The following is a 9,713-nucleotide window of genomic DNA, read 5'->3' on the forward strand; positions in this document are numbered from 1 at the left end:
AATCCCTAGCACAGCTTTTGCGGACCGTTTAATGTGCTTTCTCGTAAACGTTACGACAACACACTTCTCAACACACAATTCAAGACCATTCGCTGAACACCAAGATTGGAATGAACAGAGTGTAGCTTGGTCGGCGGAGTTGGTCGGACCGGGTTTTGGATCGACAAGGAATAGCTTCGCATCATCAGCAAACCAAGCGGCCGGCGAGATACGCACGCATCCAGGTTAACAATTGGACGGGCGTACCCGACACCTGGAGCTTGGCGAGTTGCAAGGAATGCGGGACACTATCTAAGGCAGCTTTGATGGCAGTATATACCGCCGTCCACTTGGGAGCCGGAGTCGATGTGGTCCTGTGGCATTGGCTGACAAATTCAACCATGTTTGTGGTGGTTGGGGTGGCTTGGGGACGAATCCGTGTTGAGTAGTGCAGAGGCAGTTCGAGGCAGCAGCGAGAAGAGGTTCGTACACGTACAAGCTCGAAAAGCTTAGCGCAGACGCAAAGCGATGTGATGCCACCGGTAATTACAGGGGCGCTGGATTTGTCTCCCTTTTTGTGCACTGGAACCAACCACGAGGCTTTCCAGCTAGCAGAATTGGTAGCCAGGCGAAACGAGTCGCGAAAAATCGAGACCAGGATTGTTGTTATATTGTAGCAATTTCTTTCCTTCTCTTCGTCGCCACCGGACGAAAGCACGAAGCGCTACGCGTAGCTTTGATTGAAACATTATTTATATTTCCTCCAATATAAACATAGTGATTATCGTCGTTCGTCTTCCGCTCTATAAAATATACGTTATCTTGCACATAAACGAGAAAATAAACCCTTCTCTCTGAACGGCTTGTTAGCTTGTAAACGTGGCTGTTTCTTCCTGTCGTACCTACTCGCTGTCGGGAATTGATTGGGCTGATTTGCTAATTGAAATATCGTAATTGTTCCGCCGGGCCGCTGTTTTACTCTAACAGGGTATAAGAAAGCCGTTACTACCACCACTACTACTGCAGTTATTGACTTGATGTGCGGGGGTCGAGGAACAACAATAGGTAACGGAACGGAATGGTCTGTATCTGGATTTGGCAACACAATCATCATGTCTACCCTGCCACGTGTTACGCCTTTGGGCTTCGGGTATTGTAAGGAAGGATGAACACACTGCTAGCTGCTGCTACTACTACTGCACTGCACGACGAACCGTGGTGTACGAGAGGAAGAGGATACAGGGTGGAATTCCGGACTGGGTTTTTTCCAGGATGCTAGAGCCACATATCGGAGTAAATATACATATCTGGTTGTAGTCGATAAATATAGCGCGCGTTCTACGTTTTCCTCACATTTTCACTCTCTCTCTCTCTCTCTCTCTTTCTATTTGTCTGTCTTACGCCTCGGTTAGAGCGAGCGCGATGGGGATTTATTAGCTGGTATGGATTCGCTAGGCCTTGCCAAGTCTTTTTCCTCTGGAATGTTTGTGCTGTACTGGCGACTCCGGCTGCTGCTGCTGCCGGCTGTGAGTTCGACGCGACGAGCGTTCGCCGGTGCCGCCGGTACCGGGTGTGATACTGCTAGCGGCAGGGAATCATTTCTTCTTTTTGCCCTTTTCCTGCTTGGCCTTTAGCTTTTCCTCGCGCTTGCGTTCCTTCTCCGTGAGCGATAGGTACAGCTTGTAGCCGAAGAATGCTGCAAAGAGATTGATGCTATTAGGATCCGTGCTTGCACGCCTTATGCACTAGCTCATTGCGCTTATTCTTCCTGCCGGGCGTTCTCATCTTCAAAAATGCTGACCACCTGCACCCACTTACCAACGACCAGCGCCACCAAACCTGCCAACATCCCATACCCGAACGGGGTCGGTTCAAACTGTTCCGTCCAGAGTATACCCGCACCGGGCAGTTTGCTGGCCAACGAGTCTAGCCCGCCCGCTTCCCGCTCATCACCACCATTCGCGAGCGTACTTTGTACGACCCTTTTCTGCTTGGAAAATTCGTTCAGCTGGGACAGTGACCTCACAAACTTGCCCTTAAAATCTTTCGCAAACTGGCGCTTCTCCTCGTCCGACAGGTTCGCAAACATGTCGGACAGGGTGCGCAGACTGTCCTGGAACTGTTGGGCGAGCGACCGTTTCTCATCGTCCTGCAGCAGCTCGCTGAGTGCGGCGGATTGGAGCGCTTCCACGAACGGGTTCTCTTCGTGGTCTTCGGTTGCCATTTACACGCTTGCACACCTTTCGACGGTAGCAGTGACACATGCCCGTACACTGACCGTACACTAACAGGTGGGCCCTAGGGGCCTCGGGCTACCTCGGGTGGGGATGGTGACGATGGTAATGATGAGATAAAAAAAAGGGGGCGCGATAATGCCGCAATCAACGGACTGAGCACCGGTTTTGCTTATCACCCACGATAAGTCTGACGACTCGGTGGTGTGAGTGTGACGTGGCCCCTCTCGATGGCCAGCAGAAAACGCACGAAGATAAGTGAGCGCCCTGCCTCGTCGCTGGTCGTAATACAATATTGACCGATTCACGAAAGGTGCTAACGTGTCACTTGCCGTTAAGAATTCGCACGGTCGACGCGTTGCACTTTCGCAGATAACGACGCAGCACGACGAGGAGTGTGCGTGTGTGTGTGAGTTGGCCAATACAAAACGCACTTGAAACTAAGCACCGTCTACCGGTGTGGGCAACAAGTAAATTAGCAAATTATGTTCCCCAGCCGGAGCCGGGGAACGAATCGGTCGGTCGGGTTCACATTTCATAGGTTTCCCTTCATTATGCCTTCGCCGGCCTGCAATCGCCGCCTCCGTTTTGCCTTTTGCTTTCTTACCGAACACACTCAGCACGATGAGGAGGGCACCGAAGAAGGTGACTTTCTGGACAAACAGTGCCCTCGAGACGGTGTCCAGTCGCATCTGTTCCAGCTTCGCCGGAAGCTCTTGCAGCTTGGCGAGCACTTCCAAAAACTTGGCCCGATCTTCCGGCGATGAGTTGGACAGAGCTTCCGCCAGGCTAGGGTCGGATATAATCGATTCGTCGATGGGTTGGGACATTGCGTGTGTGTTCACTCGTTCGAACAAAAACCACTCGGGCACACGTCGCGGGATTCAAAATTAGACTAGCTAATGTCTGTAATTCAACGGTACGATTCGGTTGGGATTTGGTCTCCGAAAAGAGATGCTCCCCAACTGTTTACACAGTTTGTATTTGCCATTCCCTAACGCAAACGACACCGAGACACGCGCAGACAAACGATCTTATAACATATCTTACCGAAAACGGCCAGCATGATCGAAAGCATTACGAAGAACACGAGATAGTCGGACAGTCCTGCCTGCATCTTGCGGCGCATCGCATTCTGCAGCACACCGGCCCGCAGCTCCTCCTTTTCCTCGTCCGACAGATTGTCCATGCCTTCGAGCATGCTGAGAAAATCTTCCATGGTGGGCATTTTGAAATCATCCGGATTGAACGGATTCTCGGCGCCGGTCGGTACCGCACCGTCGGCTGCCGGTACCGCACCGTCGGAACCCACCGCGTTAAACAGCTCTTCTGCCACGTCTCCCATTTTTGGTGATAGTGAGAAAAGCGCAAAACTAGCAGGAAGATGATGTTCTCCTACACCCGCGGCTTGGGAGGTTTAGATGGATCGAACAGCAAATGCTTACTGGTCAGATAAGCCAATGGGTCCCGAACTGGTAGCAGAACTGGAAGGCTCTCGCTACGATGCTGATAACAATTACCTTCTTCCCGCCGGCATGCGAACACGAAGCACGGAGCGAGGAGAGATGATTTGGAGCCGAAATTGCATCATGGGATCGCCAATCAAAGGTAAGGCTGGTAGCGGGATGCCATTAGCTCAATATGGTAAGCAGTCAGGGTCATTTAGGGTGCCATAATCTGGTGTGGATTGGTGTACTCGGACGGAAAGATGCAAGGATGGTATTTTACATGAATTCTTCCTTCTTTTCAAGCTACTTATTGGATTAATATTTAAGGAGTGCTATTTGACGGTGCGTGGGAACCTCCGCTCATTCGAGTATTAATGCCCGGCAATGCAGAAAATCCAGCATATGTTAATGATAAAGGAGTGTGTAACCCCCCTTGGAGAAAACCACATTTAGTACCGGTGCACTACCATGAAACACCGGTTGGAATCAATTGTGTCTCTGCACGTATTGTTGTACTCGATACTATATCGTATTCTATCCCACAACCACTACATCCTGAGTATGCTACGTACCTCCCAATCCCACCACGACAATTGCCGGGATGATGAACACAACGTTTGGAAATCCGTGCTGGAACGGATCGGTGCTGGAACTTAGCTCAACCATTCTTGCTCGATGATGCTGTTGTTGTCGTCGGTGTGCGAACAGAAGCTGAGGTTGTAAAAAAGACCGGTTGAAACATTATTCCTACCATTGCAAACAAACGGATCGGGGCGGCAGATGTGTACTTAAGAAACGGTGTGTGTGTGTTACCTTGCTGGAAAATTGTTTACGGTCCGATATTATTCGATTGGTATTGCGGTTGTTGTTGATAAGATTACGTTTTCAAAACACGTAGACAAAATGTTTTCTTTTTTTTCTACCTGCTGCGTTGGCTGTCAAATGATGCGTTGGAGATGTTGGTGTAGCTATAGCGGCGGATTGAAAACTTACGTTGACCTTTGGTTTGACAGATGGCATCCCGACGCAATTGAACGAAAGTTATTTAAATCTTTTTTTGCTTATATTATGCAGTATGATACTATTTTGTAGTGTTTCCGTACTTATTTCGTAATGTTTTTAATGCAAAAAATCCACGAGAATGCAGAAACAAGAAAGAAACTTTGAAAGAATTAAAAAAACGTTTACAACTTAACGAACACTTATTTTGAACGAAACCAATGTTTTGGCGCGAAATGTCATTGCGTGCAGAGGTTTGTTTACAAGCGAAAGCAAATACCATTCGCAAATCGGATTGATCACAGCTGACCACAATGCCGGGCGTTGAAACTGAGTTGGATATTACACGCCAGTTTCTAAAATCTCGCTTGACCACGGACCGTGCTTCGTTTCACGGTTACGAAGCGGAACGGCAAAATATTCACGATCTGCTGGAGCGTACCGCGGAACATGGTGAATCGAACAGTGCGCTGCTGTTGGGCCCGAGAGGCATTGGAAAGACGAGCGTAAGTTTTGTAACTGTTCTTGTTAAAATAATCAAAAGTATGAAATACTGCCTTTTTCTTTGCAGCTGGTTGTATCGGTGCTGGCTGAGCTACTGACCAAAGCAACGTTCTACCGAAACTGCCTGATCGTGTATCTGAACGGACTGGTTCACATTGACGATCGACTGGCGCTGAAATCGGCAACCGCTCAGATGAATCTCGAAAATGCCGTCGACGGCAAGGTGTTTGGATCGTTTGCCGAAAATCTAGCCTTCTTGCTCGAGTGTCTTAAGGCGGGCGATCGGAAGAAATCGAAAAGCGTCATCTTTCTGCTGGAAGAGTTTGACCTGTTCTGCTCGCACCACAACCAAACGCTGCTGTACAACCTGTTCGATGTGGCTCAATCGGCCCAGGCCCCGATCTGTGTGCTTGGCATTACGGCACGGTTGGATGTGATCGAGCTGCTGGAAAAGCGCGTAAAATCACGCTTTTCTCATCGGCAAATATTTCTCCTCCCGAACGAAGATGATTTCGCCGGACGGATGGAACTGTTTGAGAGCTTGCTAAAGCTTCCCACCGAACAGGAGTTGCGGGCGTTTGAAGCGCAGCATACTCCCATTCCCAGTGAGGCACTTAACAATGAAGAATTTACACTGCTGAACCGCCTGTTTAATCCACTGAACTTTAGCTTCTCGCCGAAATGGGTAACGCAGTGGAATCGGCATATCGATAAGCTGGTCAAGAGTGCGGAAGTACAGACGGCACTGCAAAGGATGTACGATTTCGATGTGCTGGAGGGTCCGTTCCGGATGTTTCTGTTCGAGCTGGTTAGCGAGGTGGATGAGCAGCATCCCTGCATTACCGTCGAATTGGTACAGAAGCATCTGGAAAGCTACGAATCGGACCATAAGGTGAAGCTGCTGATGGGACTGTCGGTGCTTGAGATATGTTTGATCATTGCCATGAAGCACCATTCGGAGATTTATGATCGGGAACCGTTCAACTACGAGATGATTCTGACGCGCTTTAGCAAGTGGGCCAACAGTAGCTCCACCATGAAGGGCATCGAGCGGCCCGTCGTGCTGAAAGCGTTCGAACATCTAAAGCAGCTGGAGTTTATTGCACCCGTCACTGGTGGAGGTTTGACGAAGGTGCAGAAGGAGTACCAGATTCATCGATTGCTGCTGACGTACGGCCAAATACATCAGGCGGTCCAGCGGATGGCGCTTTTGCCAACCGAAATCACCCAGTGGGAACAGAGTTCGCTGGTGTGAGTGGAGTGGGATCTCAATATCCACAACACCATTTGAGAACTGATATAGTATTTATGAGAAAAGTGATGGAAAATGTAAATATTTTTTTATAAAATTTCAAACATGAAAGTAAATGAACCAAAAAATCGAAGGAGAAAATCCATTGCTGCATGAAGAAAGATGACACAGAAACAAGAATTTCACTGATTGTTACAATAGCTTACAACAGCACTTCTCTGGGGGAATCTAGAGCTAAAAATCAATAAAACCTAAAAACATTTGCATATGCTTGGGAAAAAAGGGTGCGTCTGTTACTGCATCGAGACATCGAGAGCTCATTTGCATTCGTATAATCCGATACGGGTGGCCGTAATAAGACTTCCCGCGAACGATGAACCATCGCCAACGACGAAACAAGATTGATATAAATACAATTCCGGCGGTGTAACGAAAAGACAGTCTCATTCTCACGGTGTCCCCAAACATAAGCCTACGATGAAGCTGGTAGTGTTGTTTGCCCTCGTTTGCTACGCACTCGGCAGCGAATCGCCCGGGTTCTTCATCAAACTCTCAAAAAGTGTGCCTCGAATTGGACGGCGTGGTGACTTGGAGAACTTTTTCCTCAAACAATCGAAAAGTGTGCCGAGAATAGGGCGTCGTGCAGGAGGATTCCATGTAAGATATTCTGCACTCAGGTGTCCTTTGTAATATCCACTCGAATTTCCCCCTTTGCAGATGGAAGCATCAACCCCGGACGAGAGTGGATCGAGCTGGTTCGAACGGTACATGAAGACATCGAAACGTCCCACGCCCGGTTCGCTGATTCCGGACGATATGGGCAAATCGTACAAGAAGATTCGTCCGCTCGATCTCAACCATATCATAGACATCCTGTCGGATGATCTGTTCTTCGGGTCCGACCTTAAGTTCATCTCCTGGGAGGTGCTTGATGAGGCGCTCGAGGAAGATCCGGAGCTACTGCAGAAGCTTGCCTCGCTGGCCCGCGATAAGGAGGTACAGCAGCTGAAGAAGATGCTGGGCGAGCATGGGGAGGAGGTGGTACAGTATGTACCGATCGACCGGAATGAGATCGGTGCGGCCAACAGCCGATCGTACATGTACCGGGTGGACAGAGCCGATCCGAACAAGGAACGCATCGAGTATCAGCAGTGATCGATCGATGGGCTAATGGACGTCGAAGTTGGGGAGAAACTACACGAACGGATATGGACAGGACGCACTCGGATGGGCGTGCGGAACATTAATCTATTGCACTCGGTGTCTGTGTGTTTTTGTATACCAATAATTGAATAAAGTTACATCGTGTCCTACAGTGCATTTGGAAAATGAAGCCTAGCCGTGGGGTGTAATCGTCTACTAAAGCCAAACATTGAAGTTAAATTGAAGATGATGTAATTGAAATTTGAACCAACAATTGCAATCGTTTGTGATCGTAATGGGTTTCCTGTGTGTTGCCAGGGCGCCATTTTTATCGCGGCTTGCTTTGATCAAGTAGCCACAGAGCATTAGCAAGGTGGAGTTACGTGTGCAAGCTGTCTGGTGTCATTCGCGTGATGTATTATTCAATTCTCAAGCTCGTTAACCAATTTACTTCTATTATACCTTATTTTTGATTACTTAAAAATAGTTATGCAAGTTATGAGTCGTGTCACACATTGAAGAAGATTTATACACACAATGTCCTCGAGGTAACCATCATTCTTGTTACATCATGCGAAAAGCGTCGACTGACAGCTTGCATGATTGAAACCATCCTCGAGTGTTCTAATGTGAAAAAATGGCTTCCATCACGAAATAATAGATAAGCCATCCAATTTTCCAATGAAATCCATTTATCTAATCGATAGCCAGTTGGTCGCCCGTTTGACACAGGCGCTACTCAAGGCAAGGTCCACGGCAGTCCCAACAAAACTGCACAATTTTGCATAAACTGTGCCGAGAGAGAGAGAGTGCGCCAGATGGGAGATGCAGGAAGCGAACGAAAAGCAAAACTGTTGTGCAGCAAAATTGGTCCCGTTGGGTCGAACGCTTATGGTTGTCGTTGGCCTCCGCACGGCACGATCAACCCAAGTGTCACTGTCATGTCGTGCCGTGTCGATTCGTTGCACCCGATAACGTGGCCCCGAACCCGGACGAGCACCAGACAGACAGAGCTCCAGACCGCCCCGAGCAGCCACGCCGGTGACCACAAGAAGTCCGCTGGAAGTAAGATGGAGTTTGGTTCATTCCGGTTTTGGGATGGTTTTCGGAACCGCAGCAAACCGCACCGCAAATCGCTCAGGGCCTGCAGGCTAAAGAAAAGAAAAGAAAAAACGGTTTCTGGCCGGCTACTGACGACGCAGTCGGTCGGAGTCTATAATTGGTGCGATCGGGACAGCCGCTGCCGTGTTGTGTCCATTGGTAGCCATAGAATTGGTTTCGGGGGGAAGGGAGAAGGTTCTCGGTATGATTGCCCGCGGGGCACTGATTTTACAATTAGCTGTGGTTCTCGGTGTACGGTGGTAGTTCCGTGCAAAATGCGAAATGTGACAGCTGCCAGGGCAATGGTGACCGCGACTGCCTTGAAGTGACCGAGTCATGGTTTCCGCCGTCGTGGGGTCAGACAAAGCGTCGTCTACCTTCGATTCGGGTTTTTTTTTCTATCTAGAATTGCTCGAAAGGAAAACTATTTTAAGGTTAAAACTGTAGATAAAAGCAGTCTGTATTCCCTCTTTCTTTACCATTTGGCTTTACCAAGGCTGAATTTTATTTTAATTCCTAAGCAAAAGAATAATAGATCATCTTATTACATTAAAATGATTTAAAGCAATAAAATCGATAAATTCGAATAATGTAAACCATGTTTTTGTTGCTCGTGCGTGCTGTAGAATTTATACTCGAAGAGGCGTAAGTGGAGAACGAGTTGTAAAAGGAGGCGTGGCTACGATACAAAATGAACTACGGCTACAGTTGTGGACGAAATTGTATGGTTGAAGCATAAAAGAAATCATACTCATTTCATTGTTTTATTGTTTGTGGAAAGAATATAACGATATTTTTTATGAAAGAAAGAGCAAACTAATTAGAGACAACCGTAAGACTGTTTTACGAGCTAAATATGTTATAATAATCGTGAAAAAATGGCAGCGAACTACAGAAAGATCAACTTGAATGTGTTAATGGTTTAGCATTTCTTAAATCGACATATAATTATCAAAAATAGACAAAATACTTTAGCAAGATATTTATTTATTCATTTTATTTATTAATTAATGATGACGGACTGATTCCGTATTGCCACCACCGCATGTCGTG

General features: G+C 47.8%; 3 protein-coding genes across 3 annotated transcripts; 2 read left to right on the plus strand and 1 right to left on the minus strand.

Annotated features, from left to right (window-relative positions):
• Positions 1–710: 710 nt before the first annotated feature.
• On the minus strand, positions 711–2,509 carry LOC118513192. Its single transcript, XM_036058680.1, has 2 exons — positions 1,798–2,509; positions 711–1,675 (listed from the first exon to the last, which is right to left on the minus strand). Exons 1-2 carry the CDS (start codon positions 2,201–2,203, stop codon positions 1,575–1,577), a joined length of 507 nt encoding a protein of 168 aa, XP_035914573.1. The 5' UTR covers positions 2,204–2,509; the 3' UTR covers positions 711–1,574.
• Positions 2,510–4,902: 2,393 nt separating this feature from the next.
• Positions 4,903–6,549, plus strand: LOC118508938 (origin recognition complex subunit 4). Its single transcript, XM_036048847.1, has 2 exons — positions 4,903–5,166; positions 5,232–6,549. The coding sequence occupies exons 1-2, from the start codon at positions 4,975–4,977 to the stop codon at positions 6,417–6,419; spliced, it is 1,380 nt and encodes a 459-aa protein (XP_035904740.1). The 5' UTR covers positions 4,903–4,974; the 3' UTR covers positions 6,420–6,549.
• Positions 6,550–6,839: 290 nt separating this feature from the next.
• LOC118508939 lies at positions 6,840–7,791 on the plus strand. Its single transcript, XM_036048848.1, has 2 exons — positions 6,840–7,073; positions 7,134–7,791. Exons 1-2 carry the CDS (start codon positions 6,894–6,896, stop codon positions 7,569–7,571), a joined length of 618 nt encoding a protein of 205 aa, XP_035904741.1. The 5' UTR covers positions 6,840–6,893; the 3' UTR covers positions 7,572–7,791.
• Positions 7,792–9,713: the final 1,922 nt, after the last annotated feature.

This window comes from Anopheles stephensi, chromosome 3, assembly GCF_013141755.1.
Source record: "Anopheles stephensi strain Indian chromosome 3, UCI_ANSTEP_V1.0, whole genome shotgun sequence".
Lineage (NCBI taxonomy): Eukaryota > Metazoa > Arthropoda > Insecta > Diptera > Culicidae > Anopheles > Anopheles stephensi.